The 26,674-nt window shown below is 57.7% G+C and overlaps 1 protein-coding gene across 1 annotated transcript in view; it reads left to right on the forward strand.

The window, feature by feature from the left end:
• Positions 1 to 21,674: 21,674 nt before the first annotated feature.
• CNPY1 (canopy FGF signaling regulator 1) overlaps positions 21,675 to 26,674 on the forward strand; it is a 36,160-nt gene continuing 31,160 nt past the window's right edge. The window contains 2 exon segments of the mRNA XM_055084676.1: positions 21,675 to 21,722; positions 21,724 to 21,774. Of these exon segments, the coding sequence (XP_054940651.1) occupies positions 21,675 to 21,722; positions 21,724 to 21,774 (99 nt within the window).

The following is a 26,674-nucleotide window of genomic DNA, read 5'->3' on the forward strand; positions in this document are numbered from 1 at the left end:
TTGGTATCACTCAGAGAGAACAGAGATCAGGTGAATATGGAGGAAATTACTCAGGTTACTTGGAGGAAATTGACAAAAGCATTTCTCTCACTGAACCAAAATGGCCACCCTTCTCTGTCCACCCACACTCTGGCGCTCAGCCTGCAGCTGGGTGGACGGGGCTGGAGGGAGGGTAGGGCGTGAGTGAAGGAGACCGGGTTCGAGGGTCCCACACCAGCCGCTTTTCCTGTTGGGGTTTTCATGAGACTCGTTTTCAAGAAAAGGACGGCCTGCTGATTTTTAAGGCAGGTCCTGTTAGAATGTATGTGTGACACTTAATGCACCTGCCCCCTTCACAGCCCAGAGCTTGTGGGGGGGGCGGGGATAAGGCGGGAAGAAACAGGACTGATGGAAGGGGACAGGGGACAGTGGCGAGTGGGCTGGGCGATGGGGCCAGCATCCGCACAGAGCCTGGGAAGGGGGGAGCGACACTGCCAGGGCTTCTCCGGACCCCTGGGAGGACGTTCTTCTGCGTGTCGTAGCCAGCAGCGTTGGGAACAAGGCCCACCGGGGGTCCGCGCGTCTTCACCCGCAGGGTGAGGGTCTGCGTGCAGCTGCGCGGGCACCAGGCAGCTCTGGCTCCCAGGGCCCTCTGCGCGGGAAAGCCTAACCAGAAGATGCCCTGGGCGTGGAGACCGGGGGACAGGACCCGGCACCGGGATGGAGGTGGGAGACCTGGGAAGGAGGTTGGACATCTGGGGCAGGATGGGGACCCGGGATGGGGTTGGGGACAGGGCGGGAGTGGGGACGGGGCCGTGGCCAGCGCGGTGGCGGCAGCTGTGCGCACTTGGCCGCACCTGCGGCGAGAGGGCTCTGGTCTCCTGGGCGACGCGGGGTGGCCGGGCCTCTGCAGCCACTCCCTGCGGGTCGCCCAGAGGCCGGAGGGCTCCAGGAGGAGAAGGCTGCAGGCATGGGGCCCGCGCTAATTCCCAGTGGTGGCGGCACCTGCCTTGGAGCCGCCAGGGCTGTGGTCCCTCTATACCAGTTCCAGCCCCGAGCCTGGGCTGTCAGCTCACTGTCTCTGAGTCTCGTTTGGGGCGGTCTTGGGGGTGCTGGCTCAGCTGTGGGGTCACGCTGGCGTATCTGCTCTGGAGCACTTTGTAAATTCATTTATTTATTTTGGCTGCGTTGGGTCTTCGTTGCTGCGCGCGGGCTTTCTCTAGTTGTGGCGAGCGGGGGCTACTCTTCATTGCGGCGCGCGGGCTTCTCATTGCGGTGGCTTCTCTTGTTGCAGAGCACGGGCTCTAGGCGCACGGGCTTCAGTAGTTGTGGCTCGTGGGCTCTAGAACGCAGGCTTCAGTAGTTGCGGCATGTGGGCTTCAGTAGTTGTGGCACGCAGGCCCTAGAGCACAGGCTCGGTATTTGTGGCTCGCGGGCTCTAGAGCGCAGGCTCAGTAGCTGTGGCGCACGGACTTAGTTGCTCCGCGGCATGTGGGATCTTCCCGGACCGGGGCTCGAACCCATGTCCCTGCGTTGATTCTTAACCACTGCACCACTTTGGTGACATCTCTCATGGGGCTACTAGTACTAACTGGTACCAGTTCGTTACAGCTGATTTGGATAAATGTGCACCCAGATTCCCTGGCTGTAAACTTGCTCCTTGGACTCTAAAACTGTAGGTGGGTTAAGTCTTTTTAGTCATTTAGAGGACAAAAGGCAGAAGGGATGCCCTTTCAGCCACACTGAGGTGATGGGCGTGATTAATGAGGACCGGGAGGTCTGCGCGAGGAGCCCGGGGTCTTTGATCAACTATCGCAGTGGGACAAGAACTTGGGACCAGGAGTCTACTAACGCCGGGGCAGAAGCGTCTGGATGGGTCTGGTTGGCTCTGGACTCACGGTGGAGCCCGGCTCTGCGGTTTGCTTCTGCACAGCTGTGGCCCCATCGCAGGGCCACTGGGCCTCTGGGTGGAGGTGGGCCAGTCTTGCCTGTCCCAGCAGCTAGAGGCTGCTCTGCTGGCCTGTGCTGGCTTCCCCGGCTGGGCTCCGGGACAGGTTGGGGGTGGGGGAATGGGAGCAGGGAGTCCCACAGGGGCCCTGTGTGAGGCCAGAGTCTGGGGACAGGGTGCAGAGGGGCAGGTGGGCTGGAGCCACGGAGCCAAAAGTGGAGAAGGGAACCTGAGCTGGGGGCGGGGGGGGGGCGGCGGCGGTGCTAGGAGGCCTGTGGGTCAGTTGCTCTGCTCAGAGCCCCCGAGCTCTCACTTGTGGCGTGGGCCGAGCCTTTTCCCCGTAGCCTCAGAGTCGGTCCCCACCTACCGCCCCTCACACCTGTAATCCGCGGGCCCCCTGCGGTGGGCGACTGGAGATGAAGCAAAAGAGCCCCCTGACCTCACATACTGAATATATCCTCCTTTGCCAGGACCCAGTGCCTGAGACAGTCTTTTCTTTACCCTAAAGCAGGATCTCCAGAAAGTTCCTGCTAAAAGGCAAACGTGTAACCCGGCCTGAGGAACCCACCATACTTTTGGAAGACAGACAAAGACAGCCTGTCAGGTGATGTAGGGCAGAGTAGGTAGGGTGAGGAAGCTCTGACAAAAAGAGAGAAGGTCTGGGACGTTCTAGAACTGAGTTTCGAGCTTCTTTTTGACCACAGACCCTTCCCTTCCAATGAAAATTGTGTACCCAGAAGCACAATACGAAGAGCGGGTGAAGCGGGGCCAGCTGGCCTCTCCGGGGCCTCTGGACCCAGGTGTGCCCTTCAGGGCGTGCCCGGGAAGAAGGCGAGGAGCCCCCGCGGTCTGGCCTGGAGATGTTAGTGCTTCTGTTTGGGTGTGTTTTATCTCGAAACTATACGTGGTGTATAAATGTGTTTTAGAACACATGTACGACATTTTAATAGACATGTATGGGGGGGTATTCAACATTTTTCACTTACTGATGCATTTCGAACACACCAGGCATGAGGCTTGGGTGCCAGATGGGTGCAAAAGCGAAAGCACAGAGAACGGAGGCACAGGATGGTGAGGGACCCTCCCACCAGGCCAGCGCAGCTCCCCTGGGGAACCCCTCCTCTCTCAGGGTTTTGTCTCTTTTCTCTCTCTCTTTCTGTGTTGCTCTTTAAAAATCTCTTTCAGTGTTTCCCTCCATTCGAAGCCAACTCATTCAGGGAAACCTGGGAGGGAGGGGAGGCCCCCTGCGTTTGGTTGAATCTCTGTCTCTCTCACACAGACGGCCCTGAACCCTGACACTGGACGTGACAGGGCTGCTCGTGGCCAGAAGGAATTCTCCCAATTCTGTCTCCCAAAGACTAGAATCCAGGACACTTCATGCCGGGGCGGGGGGCTGGGGGGTTGGCAAGCCGGCTGCCTTCCCTCTAAGGAGTCAGGTCAGCAGTAAAATGCTTGAAAGCCGCCACCCTGGCCACCTTCCCGGTCGTCATGGTCATTTCTGCCGAGGAGAGGCTGTTTTCGGAGCTGACTCTTCCCCTCCTGTGGGAGAGGCCAACAGGATGGACATGGGAGGTCACAGCTGACTTTCGTGTCTGGCATCCATCGCACATGTGAGGGGTCTTGCACGGATGGCCTCAGTCAGGCCTCGGCAGCCCTCTGAGGGGGTGGGACCACCCACCTGCGGGCGCCCTGTCCATCCCTGCGACCTCACCTGGCCCCCGCGACGTAGAGAACGAGCAAACAATCAGACATGTCTGTGTTCCAATAAAGCTTTATTTATAACACCAGGCGGAGGGCCGGGTTTGGTCCGTACACTGCAGTTGCCCAGGCCGACTCAGCATAGGCTCCACAGCCCTCAGACGACTGAACCACACCTGCCGCTTCCGTGCAGCTTCTTTGCTCACCTCTCCACGCTCCTTCCCACTCCTTTGTTTTGGGGGAACTCAGCCTATGACAGGTAGATAGAATTATTACCATCATTTGACAGGTGAGGAAACTGAAGCAAAATTGTAGTTTTTCACCTGGGGTAGTTCAGCCAATGAGCAGCAGTGCCAGGCCCATCCGTGCGGCCTGGCCTGCAGTCTGGATTCCTGCCCTGCTGTCTTGCGTCTCTCAATGATTCCGGCAGCCAGTGAACATTTGTATCTTTGAACACCTCTAGGGGCCATGGGGAGAGAGGTTGTGCATTGCTGGGGAAGAAGCCGTAGAGAAAACAAGGTGCGCCAACAGTGCCGAGCGTCAGAGGAGGGGATGCCCACGACGGAATTCAGAGGACGGGTGTATCCACGCCCACCCCCGACTTCCACAGCAGAGCGGGCCCTCCCGACCTCTGCCCCCCTGGCTTTCTCGACAGCACCTCTTCACCTCCTTTGCTGGCCCCCCACCTCCCCACATCTGAATGCTGGGGGCTCAAGCTTACCCCGTGGTGAGCCTCTTGGTTCCCACTGTCCTGGTCCAAAGCCCTGGTTACATCGTTCCCCTCCTGGTGCCTCTGCAAGCAGAAGCCTGACCCCTCTTTACCAGCCAGCCCCCTGGAGCAGTCGAAGCCTTCGAAACGAGCTGATGCTATTTTACTGCAGTAGGACAGTGTGAGGTTCGCGTGTGTATTTTTAAATAATTGCTGCTTAGTTTTTGGCTGCGATGCCCTAACCCCTGAATGTCAGGCCACGGTCCATGAGCTTGGGGAGCCTGACCCCAAACATCTGTTCACCCTGGATGGGTAGGCTGGCAGTTCTGTTGTCTGGCCGCTCAGGACAAAAGGCAGACACCCAGCTGGCCCCATGGTGGGTGGGCGTCGGTGGTGCCAATGGCTTCTGTCTGGCACGGCCTGAGGCCGCAGGACCTGCGGTCAGCCCTGCTGAGCTGACCTTGCCAGGAAGGTACCGCCTCTCCATTCCCCTTTCTGAGGCTGTCAGTACAACCCCTTCCAGCCTCCCTCATCACCAGCAAGGCTGAACCCTGCCTAGAGTAGCAAGAAACTCTAATCATTAATCCCCTTCCTCCCTGAGGGGTCAGCCCCCGCCCCTCTTCCCTGCCAGGCCCAGGCAGGAACAGAGGCCGCAGAATGTTTGCCGTGTCTTACCCATCCCCCACAAGCATGTGTCTACAGGTAAAGGGCCCTCACCTGGAGGACAAAGACCCGCTCTGCTCTTTCTGGAATCAGGAAGCCCGTTTTTCATTGGAGAAATCCATCACGGACTTCCCTGGTGGTCCAGTGGTTAAGACTCCACACTTCCACTGCAGGGGACCCGGGTTCCATCCCTTGTCGGGGAACTAAGGTCCCACATGCCACGGGACAGCTAAGCCCACGCACCCTAGAGCCCGTGCGGCACCACTAGAGAGCCTGCACGCTGCAACTACTGAGCCCGCTTGCTCTGGAGCTTGTGCGCCACAACTAGAGACCCCGCTGAAGGCTGCTCTCCCCAGCCTCCTGTGTGTTCGTGCTGTGTGGTTGCCACGGGAAATGATATCTGCTCGCCTTCCTTCCCGGTTCTCCCCGCGCCCCCTGCCCCGGAGCCTCCTTGGACCCGGAGAGGAAAGCCCCGTGTTGAATGGCAGAGCCCCCTGCCGTCCCTGAACCTCTAGCCTCTGAACTCTGAGCCCCCTGGAACACGCTTCATCTTATCTAAGCTTGGACCCGGAGAGGAAAGCCCCGTGTTGAATGGCAGAGCCCCCTGCCGGCCCTGAACCTCTAGCCTCAACTCTGAGCCCCCTGGAACACGCTTCATCTTATCTAAGTCATTCCGTTTGGGGTCTTTTTGTTGCTGCGGCTTAGCAGTACCTTCAGTAATAGAAATGTACCTTCCACAATCTCTAAGAGAGATTTCCCCAGTCACTTCCTATCTCAAAACCTGGTTCGTGCAGAGCAGTGGCTGTGATGTGCGACTTCTTCCTGTGCTAGTCAGTTGTCACCTCCCCACTTGAACAACAGCTCTGTGTGCGCGTGAACTTTGTCGTGTTCACCTTGAAAGCAGAGCAGGTGGAAGGCTCCAGGTAAGTCCTGCTGGATGGATGAAGGAGGGAAGTGACCCAAGGAGGCTGTGAGGCTGGAGCCCCCATCCTGGAGCTTCACAAGGCTCCTTTGTTAGAGTCGAGCAGATAAGAATGGCTCCTCCCATAGGTGTTGCGAATTTTCTTTTAGCTTTTCTTTATCATGAATTTGTCCATGACTTTTTTCCTACAAATTTTAATGCAGTCAAATTGATTAATATTTTTCCTTATGAATTTTTGCTTTCATCCCATGCTTATAAGGTCTTAGCCCACTTGAAGATTATTTTCAAAAATCATACTGAGGGCTTCCCTGGTGGCACAGTGGTTAAGAATCCGCCTGCCAATGCAGGGGGACACGCGTTCAAGCCCCGGTCCGGGAAGATCCCACATGCCGTGGAGCAACTAAGCCCCTGCGCCACAACTACTGAGTCTGTGCTCTAGAGCCCGTGAGCCACAACTACTGAGTCCACGTGCCACAACTACTGAAGCCCGTGCGCCTAGAGCCCGTGCTCTGCAACAAGAGAAGCCACCGCGACAAGAGGCCCGCGCACCGCAACGAAGAGTAGCCCCCGCTCGCCGCAACTAGAGAAAGCCCGCGCGCAGCAACGAAGACCCGACGCAGCCAAAAATAAATGCATTTTAAAAAAATCATATTGAATCCACTTAAAATTAATTTGGGTCTAAAGAGTTAGTAAAGATCAAGGCTAGTGAGCTGACCTTTGGCCCATAACATGCTCAATAATTGTTGCTTATTCTCATTATTTTAAATATTATCTTCTAATCAATTCCCATATGTATTAGGGTCTATTTCCAGACTGCTGGGTTTTTAAAAAAAATAATTTATTTCTGTACTAGTATCATTTTATTTTACTTATCATAGCTTTATAGTATATTTCAATGTCCCATATTACTCATATTTTCTATTAGCTTTTCAATTATTTTAGAAAGGTCAGGGAAAATCCTGTTCTTATTTTGATTGCAATCTCATTGAACATATGTAGATCAGCTTACAGAGAATTTACATCTTTACAACACTAACCTTTAGCCAAGAACAAGCTCCTTTATTCAAGTCTTTCTACTAACTCCCAGTCGAGTTAAAAGTTTTCTTGCTATAGATCAGGCACATTTGGGGGAATAGATTTTATTTTGTAGAGCGGTTTTCGGTTCGCGGCACGATTGTGGGGAAGGCACAGATCTTTCCCATTTACCCCCAGCCCCCGACGTGCACGGCCTTCTCCTCTAGCAACCTCCCCACCGGAGAGGGATGTCTGTTACGTTGATGAGCCTGCACTGCCACGTCAGCGTCGCCGGCGTCCACAGATGACCTTGGCGCTCACGCTTGGTGTCCTACGTGCTGTGGGTTTTGGGCAAGTGTATGAGGTCAAGCATCCAGCCCTGTAGACCGTACAGAGTAGTTTCACTGCCCTAAAACACCATTGTTTTTAGGTTTATTTCTAGCTACTTTGTTTCTTTTATTTATTTTGTTTTATTTTTTATTTTTTTTTTGCAGTTCACGGGCCTCTCAGTGTCGCGGCCTCTCCCGTGGCGGAGCGCAGGCTCCAGACGCGCAGGCTCAGCGGCCACGGCTCACGGGCCCAGCCGCTCCGCGGCACGTGGGATCTTCCCGGACCGGGGCACGAACCCGCGTCCCCTGCATCGGCGGGCGGACTCTCAACCACCGCGCCACCAGGGAAGCCCTGTCTCTTTTATTATTGCTAGTGTTAATGGGAATTTTTCCTCCTTCATGTTTTCTATTGGTTATATTTGTATATCAGATGTGTATTCTTTTCGCATATAAATTTTGTAAGCAAGACTTTGCTGAACTCTGAAGTGTTCTGATATTCGTTCAGTGGATTCATGTGCATTTTCCAGGCATCACCTACAAAGAATGACCAATTTGCCTGTCTTGCCAATAGTTACACCTTTCTAGTTCATTCTGCTTCTACAATGGACCTTCTCCCACTCTGTCACGGGCCCTAGACTTTCACAGCCTTATCTACCCCTTTCTGCTGGGCCTGGAGCTACTGGTTCCCCGGGTCCCCCACGGACACCCTCCTGGCCACGCTCTGGCCCAACAGCGTCGCGCAGTGAACTTGCTCCGCGCAGATACTGCCCGTGGAGCGGTGTGCGTGTGCGTGTGCGTGTGCACGCTTTTACGGTACAGTTACGGTTACAACTCTCCCGGATCCATCGTTGAACTGAATAACCTATTCTTGTCTCCCCAGACCAATTCCCCTTTCTCTTAGTCACGGACCCTCTTAGAAAGCCGAAAAATGTGCTGCTTCTGGACCCAGTCTGAGCGTTCCGAAGCCCGTTCTTCCCGGTGATGTGTTAGCTGTTGCCGGGAGCCCTGCCCCTGGAGAGCAGACCCCACACCACCACCACCCCCGGCTTTCCATCATTGCTCTTCCCAGGGCTTGCCTTGGACCCCTGCCACAGGATCTATTTCTGCCTTCTCTCTCACTGACCCTTTCTTTGCTCTGTGGGCTCATTTGGAGAAGAGATAAAGGTGGAACAAGACGGGAGACCCCTGCAGGGTGTGCGTGCTGCTCTGGTCCAGCTGCACAAGAATCTGTGCAGACAGCTGGTCCTGACCTCTCTCCACCGTTGCCTGCTGTTCTTGGGGGTGCCTGTGGCATGCAGACCATTGCCTCTTTCCCCTCCTCTTGTGCTTCGACCTGCAGACCGAGCAGAGTTTCCTTCTCCTGCCCCTCCTTCCCCGCTCCACCCTCTTACTACACGAGAGCGCTCTGCAGCCCCACAGTTGTTCACAGACCCTCACGCGTGTGTGTCAGCCGTCAGGGTGATACGCCAAACGGGCTATTGATTTAGTGACAAACATTGCTGCGAGGAATTGATCTAATGTTTTCATTAGGCTAAAAATGCTTTAACAAGTTCATTCGGAATTAGGCGATGGCGAAGACCCGCTTGGTTCCCGTCATGTTCCCAGGAGGAGGTGACTTGTAGGGGACCTTGAGGGACAAAAGCCACCACTCTACCCAGCAGCGCTCGGCCCGGTGCTGTGGGACTGCCTTCCCCAAAGAGCCCAGAGCCCTTGGTGTCCCCACCAGGCCTTCGGCTTGGAAATACTCAGTGTGGCTTGCTTGGCTTCCCCGAGTCCCTGTCCTCGGGGCCTGGCTCTTCCTCCACTGCCCCCGCCCCCCGCCAGCAAGTGGCCCTGATGGCCCTCGTCCTCCGAAGGCCTCAGCATCCTCTGTCTGCACGGGGGAGGTCAGCATGTTCCACCTGGCTTCCCCGCCCTTCCTGCCCAGGCTTTTCCTGCGTGGCGACCTCAGTTTGAGCCCTCGCTGCTTCCTGCTCACGGGACCCCGTGCCTCGGGTGTCCACACGTAACCGTGGGTAACAGCACTCGGTCTTAGAGAGGTGGTGGGTCTTCAGTGCAGTGACGGGAGCCCAGCACAGGTGGGGCGGCGGGAGGAGAGTACTCAGGGGCGCCATCTCCTCGCAGGGCCCACCGTCCAGGGCGCCGGGGCCGTCCCCTGGCCGGCGGGGTCCAGCTCTCTGACAGCAGAGCCTTGGCTCCCGTCTCAGCCCGGCCTCGGCGCCACCTCCTCCCGAGCCCAGGTCCCAGCCTGGCACAGAGGGCTGGCCTCCCGCTCTGACCCCTGTTCTGAGCCAGCAGTCCGCTCTTGCTCACTTAGCTCCCCCAGGGCGGGAGCGGCTGTGTAATTTGTGAGGCCCGGCAGAAATGCCGATGCAGAGCCCCTGTTCACAAATCAGGGTTTCAGGACGCTGACGGCAGGGCACAGGCGGCCCTGCCCCATCAGGCTGCGTCCCAGGAACCAGGCTCAGAGATGCAGAGGGTCTGCGCGTCTGGACTTGAGGGGGCCACCTGCCCACCAGCCCGAACGATACGCCGCTTCTTGGGCGCCTTATGGTTCCCACTGGGGTCCCTTCCGGTGGGCAGGCCTGAAGGCAGCCCCGGAGGCCCACGCCGGCTGAACCCATGCGGTTGCCATGGCCGAGGGCAGAGAGCCCTGGAGGGTCCTGGCCAGAACTTGGATGTGTGGACACAGCCGTGATTCCAGCACTGCTGCCCTCTCGGCTTCACGTGAAGCTGGGGGAGCCCGAGTGCTGCCTGCCGTACGCCTGGGAGATGAGCAGCTGGTGCCACGTTTCTGAAGCTAAGCCAGGCCTGAGCACAGCTCCGCGACGCCACTGTGATTAATGACGTTGCTGTGGGCATCACCCTAGATGCACCCTCATTTATTCAAAGCAAATAAAACCATCTTGGGGTTTTTCTGCACGTGCATCTTCCCTGTGTTGTTATATAGGCTACTTGATCTGAGAAAAACAAAAACACCCGAGCTAGCATCTAGCATCCACCCCCAGCCTCTAAGTTCTAAATTCGTAATTCATCTGGACGTGCACTGTCAGCCAGCTACTGCTGCATAACAAAGCACGACTTAGGGGCGTTTTCCCTGCAAGTCTGCTGGTTGACGGGTGGCCAGCTGTCTAGACCAGGCTCAGCAGGCAGCTCTACAGGGTAGGATGGGTCCAGGTCTGTCCCTTATGTGACTCCTCCCCCTCTGACCCGGGAGCTGGTTGGGACGTGCTCTTCTCTGGCCAGGTTACGGGCGCAAGAGGGTGAGAGGAACTGTGTGACGCCACAGGAGGCCTGTGCTCAGAACTGGCCACTTCCACCTCAGTCCACCGGGGTCAGACGGCTGAGCCCCACGTCCGGGGTGGGCCGGGAAGAACTACAAATTTATGCTGCAGAGCCAGTGTCACCACCAAAGTGGGGTTTTCTCCCTTCTACAGGTGGGTCTGTGTCTGCAGAGGGAACTGAACTTGTGCCTTCTCAGCGCAGTTTATATCACTGCTCTGGAAATGCCGGCTTCTTAACCAGCCAGTAACCGTGCTCCCTCACCGCTGAGTGGGATTAGCTGACGAGATGCTCCCCGGCTTCCTCGGTGGGAGCCAGAGCCCCGCTGCCACGCACACGCCGGAGGCAGGAGAGCCGTGGTCTTGTTGGAACCGACGTGGGCGTCTTTGGACACTTTATTGGGAGAGTGTTTTCTTTCTTCCTGGGAGGTGCAGGTGTCTACCTCCACTGTGGGGCAAGCGTCCTTTTGGCGGGACTGGAGGGGCCCCTGGCGATGGCAGCGCACAGCAGCTCGGGCTGGGCGCACCGCGCTCAGGATGACGCCAGCCTGGGCTGTTCCTTAATCGGCTTGTTAGAATTCATGAGAGTTTTGCATTTAAGAGTCTTCCTGTGACCAGACCTCTTAGGATGGAGATAACGGGGCCCGTGACCGTCTCTACAGAGCCCGCACAAGATGATTTGGTTGTGCGAGCCCCTCTCCCCACTGTCCTTGACAGCCCTACCTGCCAGCTCTCACCATCACTGGACTGCTTTAGCGCCTCTCTACGCAGAGGGCGTTTGGGTGGAACCAACCACGGTGGGTTCTGGAGATGCACCTGTTTTTGAATCTCGGCCCTGCAGCCCTGTGTGCTTACCTGCTCAAGTCTCAGTGTCCCCATCTGTGAAATGGGACGATGACCACGGCAGCTCCTCCAGAGTCTGTGTTGGTCTTCAGCGTGATGGCACGTAGAGGGCTCAGCACAGAGTCTGCACACAGCGGGCCTCGACAGGTGGAAGCTGCCGCCCCTGCATGTGGGTCCCCAGCCCCGAATGGACAGGCCTAGATTCAGTTTCCAGATGGTCTGTTTTTTAATTGAAGTATAGCTGATTTACAATGTTGTGTTAATTTCTGCTGTACAGCAAAGTGACTCAGTTATCCATATATATACATTTTTTCATATTCTTCTCCTGGTTTATCCCAGGTCATTGAATATAGTTCCCTGTGCTATACAGTGGGACCTTGTTGTTCACCCATCCTACATATAATAGGTTGCAACCCTGATGATCTTTAATCACATCAAGGTGGTTTTAACAGACAGGGACCTGAGGGCCAGAAGCCCCGCTCAAATAGCTCTGACTGTGCCTTGTGAAAATAGAACATGACAAATAGCCTGTTTTATGCTTTTCCCAGACTTTTCTTAATATTACCAAGTCTCAGAGAAATTTAGTACTCAAGACACGCAGAATAAAAACTTTCAAAGAGTGATCAAGTGAGGGCCTTCCCTGGAGGCGCAGTGGTTAAAAATCCGCCTGCCAATGCAGGGGACACGGGTTCAAGCCCTGGTCGGGGAAGATCTCACATGCCGCGGAGCAACCGAGCCCGTGCGCCACAACTACTGAAGCCCGCGCGCCACAGCTGCTGAGCCTGTGCGCCTAGAGCCCGTGCTCCGCAACAAGGGAAGTCACCGCAGTGAGAAGCCCTCTCACCGCAACAAAGAGTAGCCCCCGCTCGCCACAACTAGAGAAAGCCCGCGTGCAGCAACAGAGACCCAACGCAGCCAAAAACGAGCAAATAAATAAATACATTTATTTTTTTTTTAAAAAAGAGTAATCAAGTGAGAGTGACCTGAATGAAAGATATAAATTATAAGTGAGATTTAAGTGGTGTTTTGGTTGGTTGCATTTCTGGTCTCCTGAAGGCCGACAGAGACCCTTGTACTGTTAGAACCGGAAATCTTCCAACTCTGTATCTGCCCACATCCTCCCAGAGTAAACAGCATTTGATGCTCATAATCACCTCTTCCCTTGGTGACTGAAGGCCATTATCCTGAACATCAGGGATGATTAAGATGGGAGGTAAATAGAATTATAGCGAAACTAGAATGTTCCCTGGAAAACAAACACTACCACCGATGAATCCTAATATCGCTTCTTTTTCTTAAAAGAATGTAGGAGGGAAATGCCTGTCGTTTGGGTTCTGAGTAACCAGGGTTTGCCTGTTTGATTAAAAAATACCGCTTATCAGATTTTCTTTTCCGCCACCCATCTCTATCTTTGAGCATCTTCAAGTCGTTAAAATGACTGCTTACAGTGCCTCTGTTTTTAGATTCTGGAAAACATAATTTGGGTTAAAACTCGATGGGGAGTCGCTCAGGCGGATGGGTTGCCGTGGTAACGTGCGGGGAGGGGAGATGTATGGCCGGAGGTATTTGCAAGAGCCTCTGGGTTGGGCTTTGTCTTTGCACCGGCTGGTGGGCCTCCTCTTTCCAGGCCTTGCCTCCACCTGCTGCCTTCCTGAATCACTGCCCGGTACTGAGATGACCACGGGATCCCGGGGCCGGGCGCATTCTTGCTGGCAGAGCCCTGATTTTGTTCAGCTACAGAGGGGCCAAGTGCCTCCTAGGGCAGGTTGCACCCTTTCTAGCCCCAGAGGGTGGATCTCAATTGGTCTAAACTAAACATCATAATTTTATTTCCATGCCAGTGACCGGGTTGGGCCAGGTCATAGGACGGTTCTGGCCAATGACAGTGAGAGTGTGCCAGGGGTGTCTGGGAACTTTCCTAACAAATAGAAGTTCACAGGTGAGGAAACACCTGTCTAGGACTCTAGATGTCAGGTCTGAGGATTTGAAGCTTAGAACCACAGGTGACATCTCTCCCCTGTGCAGGAAAGTCAAGAGGGTTGCAAAGAAGCAGAACCAGAGTTGGGGCGTCACTGAGGCCGAGTTAATCAACCTGGGGACGTCCTGATGTCCCCAAATAAACTTTTTATTCCCGAATTGTGTCCCCCAGATTCATATGTTGAAGCCCTACTCCCCTCGCACCTCTGGATGTAATCGTATTTGTAGGTAAGGTCTTTAAAGAGATAATTAAACTAAAATGAGGTCTTTATGGACCCTAACTCTGGTGAGGGTTCGGGTTATAATCAAATAACCCATGAATTATAACCGGCGACTGTTGGAGGATGGAGGGAACGAAAAGTGCCCACCGAGCCAAAAGATGAGGCGGACAGCTCTGTTATACTCAGTGGGTCAGTTTATTATAGGGTGGGGTCTGGTGGGCAACGGTCTGGGAGCGTTCGAAGCTGTATGCCACGGTGCCGAGGGCAATTTTATAGTTAACTTAGGGTATGGGGGGCATGTGTTTGGAAACAGGACGAGCCTTCCTAAGTCAAGATTTATGAATGCGTACCTAGTCTCTTGGGCGCCAGGAAGACGTCAGCGAAGGTCTCTGTGATTGTTCAGAGGCTGACAGCGCATGGAGGCCACCTGGACCTAACAATCATTACACAATACCTCTCAACCACAACAGAGAAGAGATTCACTGAACAGTACAGGCCTGGGTGGGGTCAGCAGGACAGGTGGGACTATACGGGCCCAAGATGGCACCAGTTATGCTAACAGCCTCACAGTAACTCAGAATCCAACTTGACTGGTCTGTTATAAGAAGAGGGATTTTGACGCAGACATATGCACACACGGCGGAAAGGCCATGTGAAGACACAGAGAGAAGACAGCCACATACGTGCCACGGAGAGAGGCCTCGGGATGAAACCCAACATTCCAGCACCTTCATCTTGGACGACGGCCCTCCAGAATTGTAAGGAAATAAATCTCTGCTGTTTCATCTCTGTTTGCCCCCTCCGTGGTACCTTGTCATGGCAGCCCTAGGACACTAAAACATCACCGAGGCCAACACGGGCTTTGGAAGCACGTGGCATCACCCCCAACTCCAAATGGCTTCAGTAATAAGGAGAAAATGGACTAAATCACATCCAAGAAGTCGGGCAGGAAAGCAGCCCATGGTAGTCTCAGAAATGCCGTCGGAGACCGGGGTTCCTCCATCTTCCTGCGCGCTCGGCACGTTGGCCTGACCCTTAGGCGGGCTCCTCGAGGTGCCAGGGTGGCCGCCATGTACCCGGCTGTGCGGGGGCAGGAATGAGGTGCTGGGATGTTCCTACACGTCTGTTTTGTGACGGAAGAAAGCCCTCTCCTCCCGTCCCGTTGGCCAGAGCTACAACCCTTGCCCATGGCTGGCCATGGGCACAGAATTACTGCGGTGGGAATGAACCAGGAAGGAGCCAGTTGTCTGTCACATGTGGCTGCCCGTGATGGGATGTGAGTGGTGCTTTATGAATACATTAGAAGAAAGTGGAACAGAAATGGTGGTTGGGTTGCAGCCAGCAGGGTCTTCTCCCCACCTGCACAACCAGTCATCCCCCATCCTATTGATTTGTCTCCCAAAGAGCTCTTGAATTCATTGACTTTTCTGCCTCCTCTCTTCCATCACTGCAATCCAAGCTCCAATGATCTCTTACTGGGACTATTGCAGTAGCCTATCAGCCTGCCTGAACACACCCTGATCCCCTCTCGTCTCTTCTAACTGTAGCCTAATGACCTCTGAAAAATGTAGATGTCCTCAAGCCTCACCCTACTTGAAACACTGCAGTGGTTCCACGCGGCTTAGAGTACGACATCCTTCCTTACCTCTGCCCGCAAGGCTCTGCCTCGTCTGGCCTCTCCCCACCCCACAGCCTCATCAAATGCCACACTCTTCCTGCTCACTCCTCCTCAGGCATGTGGGCTGTTGTTTTACTGTCCCTCAGACTCATCGTGATTTCACTCTTGTGCTTAGCATGTGCTGGTCCCTCTTTCCAGGACCTTGCACACACCTCACCTGGTAGATACCTCACCCGGCACTTATCCCTCAGGGCTTACACATCTCTTTCTAGGGAAACCTGCTGTCTCTCCTGACAAGGTCCAGCCCACCCGACCCAGCCCACCTGCACCCACCCGTGTGTAACCCTCCCACTCTCAGAAGCCTGCACGTGAACTAATCAGTCTCCCAGGTCGGGAGTGGGCTGGCGCTCTCCTGGTCCCACCTGTGCTTGCTCGCGCAGCCCGAGTCCTGCAGTGGCTCCCCTGGCTGGAGGGTCTGGGGCCTGTGGGCTGGCTCTCAGCCTGTGCGCTGGCTCTCAGCCTGTGCCCATTCCCACGTGACCTCTCAGTCCGCCGTCCTTCTGGGCTCTGAACGTGGTGGCCAGACCATCCCAAGAGGGCAACGGTGAAAGCTGCAAGGCCCCTTGAGGCCTGGCCCTAGAACTTGCACACATCACTCACGTCACTTCTACTGGTCAAAGCGGGCCGTAGGCCTGCTCAGCAGTGTGGGGAGATGGAAGGATGGCGAAATACTGCCTTTTCTAATCTCCACTCGTCATGTGGGTCTCAGAGCACACGAGGCTCTTCTTTCTGGATATGATCAACACTCCTCTGTCCTCTGCAAACTCCTGAGTGGCTGTGGCCAGGACGGTGGTCTTCTTACCCCTATTATAACTCCTGCGCCCTGTACAGCGCCCAGAAGAGAGTCAGGGCTTTAATACTTATTGGATGACCGAATGAATGAGATACAATTATGCACCAGGTTAATTCGAAAAGGCCACTATATTGCAAATGAAGATCATTTGTGAGCCTAAATTATCCATTAAACATTAAACATCTGAAACAACTTAACATGCGCAGATAGAAGAGTTAAGGAGATTACGGCACAGCTGCCTGATGGGATATTATACACAACTTTTATGATAGTCACCATTATACCACAAGTTGAGAATATACTTATGATATAAAATTGAATAAGAAAAATGACAGAGGGACTTCCCTGGCGGTCCGATGGTTAAGAATCCGCCTTCCAAGGCAGGGGGCGCGGGTTCGATCCCTGGTCGGGGAACTAGATCCCACGTGCCTCGGGGCAACTAAGCCTCCTGCGGCAACTACTGAGCCCTCGCACCCTAGAGCCTGCGTGCCACAACTAGAGAGGAGCCCGTGTGCTGCAATGAAGATCCCACAGGCCACAACCGAGTCCCAACACAGCCAAATAAATAAATAAATATTTTTTTTTAAAAAGGAAAAAAATGAGACAAAGAAGACAAGACTTTATAATACTGTCTCTCCATCCCTCGAGTACATCTTTCCCCCGCTCACCTCCTCCTGCTGGTGGACACGCCTCTTCCTGGAACCGGTCTCTGTGGGTCCCAGCGTGACCATCTCCTGCTTGTCCTTGGAGCTTCAATTCATATGTCAATCCTCAGGGAGGCTCTCTGAGGCCCCAGCCAGGTACATCCCTGTACGTCTCCCTCCCCCTCCCCCGTCGTCTGCCTTACTTGGGGCTGTGTCACCTGGCACAGTGTCAGCACAGGTGAGATGTGGTCCCTGGGGGTGCCTGGGGGGCTTAAACAATAGAAATTTATTTCCTCATGGTTCTTGAGGCCAGAAGTCTGAAATCGTGGTGTCAGCAGGGCCACATTCCTTCTGCAACCTCTAGAGGAGGGTCCTCTCTTGCCCCTTCCGATGTAGAGTGGCGGCTGGCGACCCTTGGCTTGCGGGCGCGTTGCCTGATCTCTGCATCTGCTGTCCCGTGGCTCGCCCCGCCCCCGAGCCTGTACATGCCCTTCCTCTCTGGGTTTCTCCTCTCCTTATGTGGACTCTAGTCAGATCGGATCAGGGTCCATCCTAGTGACCTCATCTTAACTTGACCGTCCGCCAAGACCCTGTCTCTAGACAAGGTCACCTCCACGGGTACCAGGGCTGAGGACGGGCCCGTAGCCTTGGGGATGCCGTTCCACCCACAGCAACGGGGGAGGGAGGGAGGAAGTGACGAGATGTGGGTGCTGTGAGGCTGAGATTTGCTCCCCAAGCCCGGGAGGCTTCCTGCACTGGCTGGCACTCACATCTCCACTGGGGGCTCTGGGCTACTGCATCACAGGCCCTGGAGGGGACGCCAGGCCCCGGCTCTCAGTTCCAACCTGGTAGCTCGTCTCTGGGCCTCTTGGCTTGTGGCCCACCTGCCCCTCTTAGCACCGTGTGGCGCCCACCACACTCCCAGCACGCTTTCTGGTGTCTCGTGGACAAAATTTTCAAGAAAGACCCGGGCATCGGCCGCTTCCGCTTGCGGGAGACTGAGAGTTCCTTGATGGGCAGGGTGTGGGGTCGTGTCGCCCTCTCCAGGACACCCCCTACCAAGGGGTCAGGGCTCTGTCTTCCCCCAAAGGAGCTTCGGTCCCGCTAAGCCGAGACAGGTACTTTGGTGTCAGGAAGAGTGTGGGCCTTTGAGCGGCCGTCCCCCAGTCACAGGTGCAAAGCGACTTTGTCCTGAGTTAAGGACACAGGCGGAGCCCGGGTCTCACCCCGAGCGCTGACCGGGGTCCTCCCAGGCTGGGACCTGGATCTGCGTCTTGGCACCTGCCCAGGTGTGTCTGCTGGTCACCTGCACTGGCGCCCGGGACCGACTGCTGCGGGTGGCTCTGCGTGGCTCAGGTGTGCTCGCTTCGCTCGCCCCGCTGGTCCAGGCGAGGTGTCTGCAGGTGTCCCCTCCACCCCCGATCCACTGCACCGGTTCCTGTGCCATCGGCCAGCTCGCTGACCTCCAGGCAAATGCGAGCTCCTCGGGGGCCTGTCTGTGACCTGCTCCCCACGACTCCCTCGTACCTTGTGCCACCTTGAAGACGGCAGGTGTGAAAACGCTGGTTGAAAACGCCTCTAGGGCGCGTGCCGAGCAGGGTGTAGGTGGGAGAGGAGTCTGCCGCGGTGTTAGCCTCGCTCCCCGTGGAAGCGCTTTCGCCACGACGGGGCCGGCAGGTGCCAGGCTTCCTGTGTGCTGTCCCTACCCGCGGGGCTGGGAAGAGCCGTGCCCGCAACCTGCCCTCTGCAGCCCGCCCAGGGGCTCCAGCGCCCTGCCCCCAGGGACCAGCCCAACTGCCCTGACATCCACTGCCACCTCCTCCCCAAACTCACTCCCAGAAAGAGAGAAAGGGTGGGAGAGGGGAGGAAGCCGGCAGCCGGAGGAGGCTGGCGGGCCCAGCTGGGAGGAGGGCTCGCCCTCTGGCAGGCAACGTGACCCCCCAGGAGGCCCCATGGCCCCGCCTGCTCTAATAAACTCGAAACTCCAGTGACTTAAGTGAAGATTTCAGATTAACATTTAAATTAACGCCGGACTAGAAATCCGGAGGCCCAGGTCGCTGGTGTGACTGTGTTAACTTGTTCTGTGACCTGGGGCGAACATTTAAAATGATCTTCTCGGATCGAGCCGCCCCTTCCCTCCGTGGGGAGGTCGGGGTGTGGACCTGGAGGACCTCGGCCCCTCCCGGGCTGTCCGGGAAGTGGGCGGGGCTCACCTTTGCCCCTGAGTCGCTCTGCTTGACCAGTGAGTGCGGCCCCCGGAGGCCGGGATCCAGGCGGCCGGTGCCAGAGAGGAGAGACGCAGGGCCGTGGGCTTGGGGACCATCAGGGACACGCCGTCAGCTCGGCCACCGCAGGGGACCCCTTTTAGGAGCTTCCCTTTACATGGCTGCCTTGGGGCTCCCCAGACTCGGGGCCCGAGCTGAAAGGAACAGGGTATTAACACGACCAACAGCTCCGGGGGCGGGCGCGTCTGCCAGACCCAGCCCAGTGGGCTCCAGAGAGCCAAGACCATCCCAGATCCGCCAGGGCCAGAAACCCCGGTCTGCGGACACGGAGCAGAGGGCCGAGCGGGATCCAGGATCCCGGGAGGGTAGCCAGGTCCAGCTGGGGGGTTCCAGGAACCTGGACCCTTCCGGAGGGGCGGGGAAGGCGCCAACCCTGGCCGGGCGGATGCGTGTGCTACGCGCCTTATAGACTGGTCCCCGTCCTCCGATGAAGAGAGAGCTAAGAGTGAAGCGGGCTCAGGTAGGAAGGATCTGAAGCCGGGTGCTGTTAACAGGGCCCCTGCTGCCCTCCGGATGGGCAGCTGTATCAGGAGGGGCCGGGGGCACTGCCAGGGCACGGAGCCACCTGGACCCCCGGGGCCCTGCTGCCCTCGCCCCGCTCTGCGGAACCCTTCACACCGGCCTGCCGTAGCCCCCTCAGACAGGGAGGCTGCTCCCCCGAGAAGCTGCCGCGTGGCCCAGTGGCCAGACCAGCCACCCTCCTTCACACTGGCCGTTTCCTCCCCTGCCGCCAAGAGACTGGCTCCCCGCACTGTCTTCCCTCTCCTGGGAGCAAGGAGTAAAGGACGTCACGAACCTCTAGGAAGTCCCTTCTCTCCACCCTTGTCTGTCCGCAGGGATCCTAACGGCCCTCCGCCTGCAATGGTCGCCCTCGCTTTCTTCCCAAGAGGCCTCCCGGCAGAGCCTGCCGGGCCACCTGTCCCCTGAGAGTCCTGGGAGGTGTGGCCCTGTGCTCTCCCAATCAGCCCCCGCAACCCCCGGTGTGTTCCCATGGCTGGCCAGGGTCCCCGCTGGAGACCCCTGCCCTGGAGGCACAGGGTCTCATTCGTTGGGAGAGTAGTGAACTCGAAATAGCAGTGGCTGCGGCACCTCACAGAGGATGGAGAATCGCCATCCAGGTGGGCGGGAGATCTGTCCTGCAGTGCGCAGGGCCCTGGTCCCGATGGCCCGAGCTCCGTCCAGGCTCCAGTGGGACAGGAGGGCAACACCGGGCCAAGGGCCTTCAGGAAGGTTCTGGGATGCATGGCTCTGGAGGCAAGTTACATGGCCACAGGAGCTGGAAAGGACACCTGTGGCTACAGGTTCCTTTCCCGGGAAGAAGGAACACACTGCAGGAAGTGCTGGGTCCGCCCGGCCTCTGGTGTGGGGCCCACAGAACCTTCCAGCCCTTGCTGTCACCTTGGACAGACAGGCTGTTGCTGGGGACCTGGGGAAGGAGAAGGACTGGGTGCCACTCAGTGGGCTTGTAGTTCCTTAATCGGCAACCATAATGATCAAGGACAGCTCACACTGCCCGAGGGTCACCTGGCCAGTAAGGGGCGGGGTCAGGATGGCAGCCGGGCTTGTGCGATCCCACCGCCTGGCTCTCAATCAGCTGACCTGCCCGGACACACTCACAGACGTGCACCGGGTGACCCGGGAAGTGGAACTGGGGTAAGTTCCCCAATCTCTCTAAGCCTCGCCGTGAAATGGGGATACAGTAGTCCTCGGGTCGCTCTCATAGGCTGTGACAAGCGTCGAGTCCGTGGCACGTGGCGCACGACACGTGGAGCACGACACGTGGAAGGCGGGAAGCGTCCGTAGCGATGGCATCGTCGTGACTGTGGTTGGTCTTTGCTGCCATGGATGCAGGCTGAGCCCTCGGCCATCCCATTCTGATGTACAACCAGGAAACAGCCCAAAAAACGGGGTCGGGTCGGCCGTGCCAGCGTTCGGATTTAAAGGTTATGCTGTTCTCCCAGAGACACCCCGAAATGCAGCGCTCGACTAGGACAGATAACGTCTCCACGCCTCGTTTAGCGCCAGGCGACTGGTCATGACCGACCGAGGCTTGGCCAGGCTCCTCCAGCATCCTCGGTCACAGCTGGGGCAAAGACAGCATGTTCAAAACCAGTTTCCTGTTGAGCAAATGAGGCAGACGTTAGAGGCACCACTTCATTTACTTTTTCTTGGTGAGAATTCTCAGCCGGGCAGCCCTGCCTGAGAAGAAGGGACAGATCAGCTGTGTAGCCCATCAGAGGTAAGTCGCAGAGGCTCCCTGAGGTTTTAAAACCCGCCAAAATGTGTCTTTGGGAGCAGCGCCCAGTTTTGGACAAACCTTTTCCATTTGCAAAGGTTCCTTGGGTGTAATTAATGCGACCCAGTGGGGCTTGAGGTCTCTGATGGACTCAGAGTCTGGGTCTCCTTGTTCTTTAAAAAAGCATGTTTTAAATGGAAAAAGGAAAATGTATGGGGTTTATAAAAACACGAGTACGAAAGGGCATGCAAAGAAAACTAGTCTCAGTTTGGCTGTCTTTGAAAACTCTGCACATTCCTGCCTTCCAAGAAGCAGCCAAAGGACAAGAGCCCAGCCCAGCCCCCAGGGACCGTGGGTTTGCTGACTCTCCAGCTGGAGAACGGCTCACAGGAGCCTCACTCCCCTTCCGGAGATAACACATGCTTTGTGCTTGTTTAGCGTGCGGGGGGCCCTGATGGACGAGGTAGAGTACGACGTCACCAAGGCTCGGCAGAAGAAGACCAAAGGTGGGCTCCTTCCGAATAAATCCTGACGGGTCGCAGGAGAGGAGAAAGGTAGCGGAAAAGAAATTATGTGCCAGTGTATAATTGCAGATATGGGCAATTACCAGCCATTTATCCAAACAGCAGTTGGTCTTAATCTTCTAACCTTTCTCTTGTTCAGGGTATCAGCTCTAAATTGCTTCTGAGTCCTGGGGGACCCAAAGTAATCTTTAAGCTTGAAATTGAAGTCTCTCTCCCAGCACCTAAATTTTGTGTCTTGTCAAGTCAGAAGACATTTCTGCACTATTGCTCATCAGGATAAAAATAGCGCTTCCATGGTTCTTGGGCAAAGGCCAGCAGGGGACCCAGAACGGCTGCAGGGGCTGCCCAGAGACCTCAAAGGCTGGGCACCCTCCCCCAGGCTCCCCACCCCCGCCTCCGAGATCCACAGAAGTTTCTAGTGTGGGTAAGGATGCAAGACCCATCTCCGGGACAGACTCAGGCACCTGTCTGAGCGCAAAGATGGACGTTCTTCCACCACGGAGACCGTGCGGAGAGGGGCCCGGCCCTCGGCATCTGACGGCAGGGGTCTGAGAAGTCAGGAGGGACGGGGCCACGGCGAACTCAGGCTCCCGTGTCCTCCCCCAACCCAGCACTCAGGTGGTAAGCGCCCAGAACAATAAGCCAATTTCACTGTCATCCTAAGCGAACCACAACAGGAAAAGGTGTCCCGTAACGGCATCCGACTCACTCGGAGCTGAACAGATGTTGGTTTTGGATTTCCTGTTGGTTTGGCAGAGCACACGGCGCTCTGTTTTAGAGCAAATGACTGAGGTGGGCCGTCTGCTTTTTCCACCTCTTTCTGGAATTGTGTGCCCATCCAAGAGCCTGGGAGTAGGGCAAGGACAAGACCCACCGGGGCGCTCTGTAGGGTATCGAACGCATCTTTAAGGGAGGCCTAAGTGTGTGTTGAGCTAGGAGGCCCCCTCCAAGAAGGGCAGGACGACCTTCCCCACAAAAGCCCATCTCCCATAACGTCACCGGGTAATTCACCAGAATTACCGGATAATGCTGATAACTCAGGTACTTTCCCGGGAAGGGCCGTGCTAACTCGCGTCACCGCTCACCCACAGGCCTCGTTCCCTGCGACCAGGCGGCCCCGTGGGTCCCAGCGACCTGCAGGGGAGGAGCAACCCTGGTCCCTGACACCGGCTGCAGAGGGTTCTCGCGGTCAGGCAGCGCCGGGAAAGGCGTGTGTGCCCGGGGCCGTGGCAGCTTGGAAAATAAATGGAGGGCCGCTACTGTAAGAGGTTAAAAGGTGGGGTACCCGACCCATTGTTGGTGCACCTGGGCCCGGCGAGAGGAAGGAGTCTTTCTCTAAAAGGTAAAAGGGCAAAAGAGAGTGACCCGGGAGACCCTGGAGGGTCAGGGAAGGGGCGGGGGCAAGGGTAAGGACTGCGGGTCCGTGAGGGAGGACTGGGGAAGCTGGCGGTTCTTTATCGAGGACCTGCCGTGACAGCCTTTAAGTGATTCCTAGTCCTGAGAGCAACCTGCAAAATAGGTATGTTTTCTGTCGAGAACACGCGGAGCAGGTGAGCGGTGTCCCGGGGTCCCTCGGTGACTGGCGCGCACGTAGGCCCTCCGTCCTCCGAGCTCTCCTGCTGTGTCCTTGGGGGTCTTTCCCGGGGTCCGTGCTGAGGATCCCTGAGCCCCCACTGACGTAGACTCACCTTTACCGGAGACAGGCCTGCTCTCCCTTCTCTATGGTCTTCTGCTTTGAGACGATCGAGTCGAAATCACGTTTTCAGCGTTGCTACAAACACTCAATCTGCTGAGCCCTTTGAAAGCCATCATTCTGCTGCGTTCATCAGGTGGACCAGAGAGACCTCAGAGTCCCGGCGACGGCGAGCAGGGCTGTCCTGGCCCACGTGCTGCTCGGAGCCGCTGCCTGGCGGTCGTGGGGAGAGCAGCCCCCGGGAGCTTCTCCCCAGCCTTCGGCACTGGAGCCGGACTCTCCCGGCAGACCCGTGGAAGGTGCGCGGCGCCCGGAGAGGCTGGTCTTTAAGGCCCCGTGTTTTGGAGCCGTGTGGCTTTGGGGTTGAGGGGTGGAGGTCAGGCTTCCTGCCTGCGGTCAACGTGAAGCTAGTGATCACAGCAGCTCCCATGCTTTACAGAGCCCAGCAGTCCTCCCTCCCTCTCCGAAAACTCTCCTCTGCTTCAAAGCCCCGTGGTCGTTTCCTCGGCCGGCGGGCTGCTTGGCCAAACTGAAACACAGGGGCCTCTTGGCATGAAGTCGGGGCCTCACCCGCCGCCTTGGATGCAGGCCAGCTGTTCTGGCCGGGGGTGCTGATGTGGAGGCATCTCTGTCCTTCTGCTGGGGGCGCGCGGCCTGTGTGTGCTCAGCTTAGTGTTCGAGAAACACAAAAGAAAGCACAAAAGAAGCGCCCGGCAGGATCAGGCCAGCGCCCTGGCTGGGAGAGGTCTCAGATTCAGGGCGCTTCCTGGGTCCCTGACACGCTGGCCGAGGGCGACACGGCCCATCTCCTGCCCCGTCCTGTCTTTTCTTTTCCTTTCTCGTTCTGTTTCTCCAAGGATGGAAGGAAGCGCTGACCCGTGGGCTGCGTCCTCCAAGCTGAGGGTCCGGGAGAGCCTGGCCGTCCTCAGAGGGAGGTGGGGAGCACCCCCGAGGGCCCACGTGCTGAGGGGCAGGGGCCCGCGTTGGCCGTCCAAGCGCAGCGTGGACAGTTAACGCGCAGACTGGCTGGAGCCGATGCAGGCTGGTCGCTCGTGTGCGGCCTGGTGCTGGGGCAGCTCTGGGGAGGGCGGCGTCGGGGGAGGGCCGTGGACAGCTGCTCTGGGCTGGCTCGCGCTGGGTGAGAAGGTGCCAGGTGGCTACTGTGGCACATTCTGCCCCCGGACGACAGCCGGGGAGAGAGCTGGCCCCTGTGGCCGCTGCGGACGGCCACTGCCCCGTCGCGCTCTGTCCCCGTGGCCGTGGGCGCGGAGGACACGGTGAGGGCGGGCCAGGCGCCCAAGGGGCCACGTGTCCTCCAAACAGCAGGTTCTGCTGCCCGTTGCTGAAGCAGCCCCGAGGACCTGGGGCCCTCGCGCCGCCGCGACCCGCCCAGGAGCGCCAGCCGCGCTCTCGCCGCCTGTCCTGGCGACGTTCTCTGTCCGGCCTTTCCTCCAGCCTCCACCCTGCATTGCTGCCCTGTGGCCTGCACAGAAATCAGCCTGCCCTCTTCTGTCCCAGGACTCCTTCCACGTGCATCCCAGCTGTGAAGTCCCAGCCGCTGCCCCAGAAGCCAGGGTGGCCCGGCCGGGGCGCTCGGGGACCCTGGGAAGCGCTGGCCTCGGGCCGTGCCCGGACTGCGGGAGTCAGGCCCAGGCCACGGTCAGTGAGGCCCCCCCTGGCCCCTCCCCACCTGCTGGCCCCACTTTGCTCTGGCCCGGCCACGTGGTCGCGTGTCCCCCCGGGTCCCGAGCCAGCCTTGCCTTGAGCCCTGTTCCCCTCTTTCCTCCCTCGGCTCCGTACACACGTGAGCAGGGCTGCCTGCCCCTAAGCCGCTTGCGGGGCCACAGACTCCCAGACGTGGCCCCCCACGTGGCCACCTGCGGGATGCTGGCCCTCGGAGGACGGGGTGGGACTTGGGTGGGGTGGGGTCAGGGGTGGGGGCAGGGTTGGGTGAGGGGTAGGGTCGACCAGCTGTGAAGTCCCAGCCGCTGCCCCAGAAGCCAGGGTGGCCCGGCCGGGGCGCTCGGGGACCCTGGGAAGCGCTGGCCTCGGGCCGTGCCCGGACTGCGGGAGTCAGGCCCAGGCCACGGTCAGTGAGGCCCCCCCTGGCCCCTCCCCACCTGCTGGCCCCACTTTGCTCTGGCCCGGCCACGTGGTCGCGTGTCCCCCCGGGTCCCGAGCCAGCCTTGCCTTGAGCCCTGTTCCCCTCTTTCCTCCCTCGGCTCCGTACACACGTGAGCAGGGCTGCCTGCCCCTAAGCCGCTTGCGGGGCCACAGACTCCCAGACGTGGCCCCCCACGTGGCCACCTGCGGGATGCTGGCCCTCGGAGGACGGGGTGGGACTTGGGTGGGGTGGGGTCAGGGGTGGGGTCAGGGTTAGGTGGGGTCAGGGTTGGGGTCAGGCTTGGGTGAGGGGTGGGGTCGAGGTTGGATGGGGCGGGGTCAGGGTTGGGGTCAGGGTTAGCTGAGGTCAGGGTTGGGGTCAGGCTTGGGTGAGGGGTGGGGTCGAGGTTGGATGGGGCGGGGTCAGTGTTGGCGTCAGGGTTAGCTGAGGTCAGGACTGGGGTCAGGGTTAGGTGGGGTCAGGTTTGAGGTCAGGATCGGGGTCAGGGTTGGGGTCCGGGGGAGCTGTGGCAGACACAGCGGCTCCATTTCTCCCACTGACTCCGGGAGACGTGTTCTCTCCGCCTGACGGTTTTCTCCGGTGAGCAGGAAGGGGATAGATTGGGGGTGAGCAGCGCAGGGAAAGGGGTCTAATACTCCTCGGTGGGGGGACCGCTGAGGTGTCCTCTGCCTGGCTCTGGAACGTCCCCAGTGGAATGGGGCCCCAGCCGCCCCCCGAGGATACACTTTACCGTCTGCCCCCTCTTCCGCCAGCACGGCCCCCTCCCCTCCCAGGTTTGGAGAACCTCCCAAGGAAAACCCAGCCGAGATAGTTGCTGTAAAGCACCCCCCATGCAAACTGCCCCTCTGGCACCCCTCCTGCCCTGGAGGGACACGGGAACCACCACCAGCTCCCCACCTGGCAGCGGTGGGCGGGGAGACCCTTAGGGAGAAGCGCTGTTTTCTTGGAGTTGTCACCCAGCAAGGCCTACGACAGGTGCCCCACAGCCTCAGGGGACGGCGGGGCTTAGGGCCTCAAAGCCAGGCTCGGGCTCCTGACCTGGGTGGGCTAGAGGGAGGGACATGCGGTGCGGGGGGGGGGGGGGGGGGGGCGGTGTGAGGAAGTAAGTCTTG

This window comes from Physeter macrocephalus, chromosome 5, assembly GCF_002837175.3.
Source record: "Physeter macrocephalus isolate SW-GA chromosome 5, ASM283717v5, whole genome shotgun sequence".
Lineage (NCBI taxonomy): Eukaryota > Metazoa > Chordata > Mammalia > Artiodactyla > Physeteridae > Physeter > Physeter macrocephalus.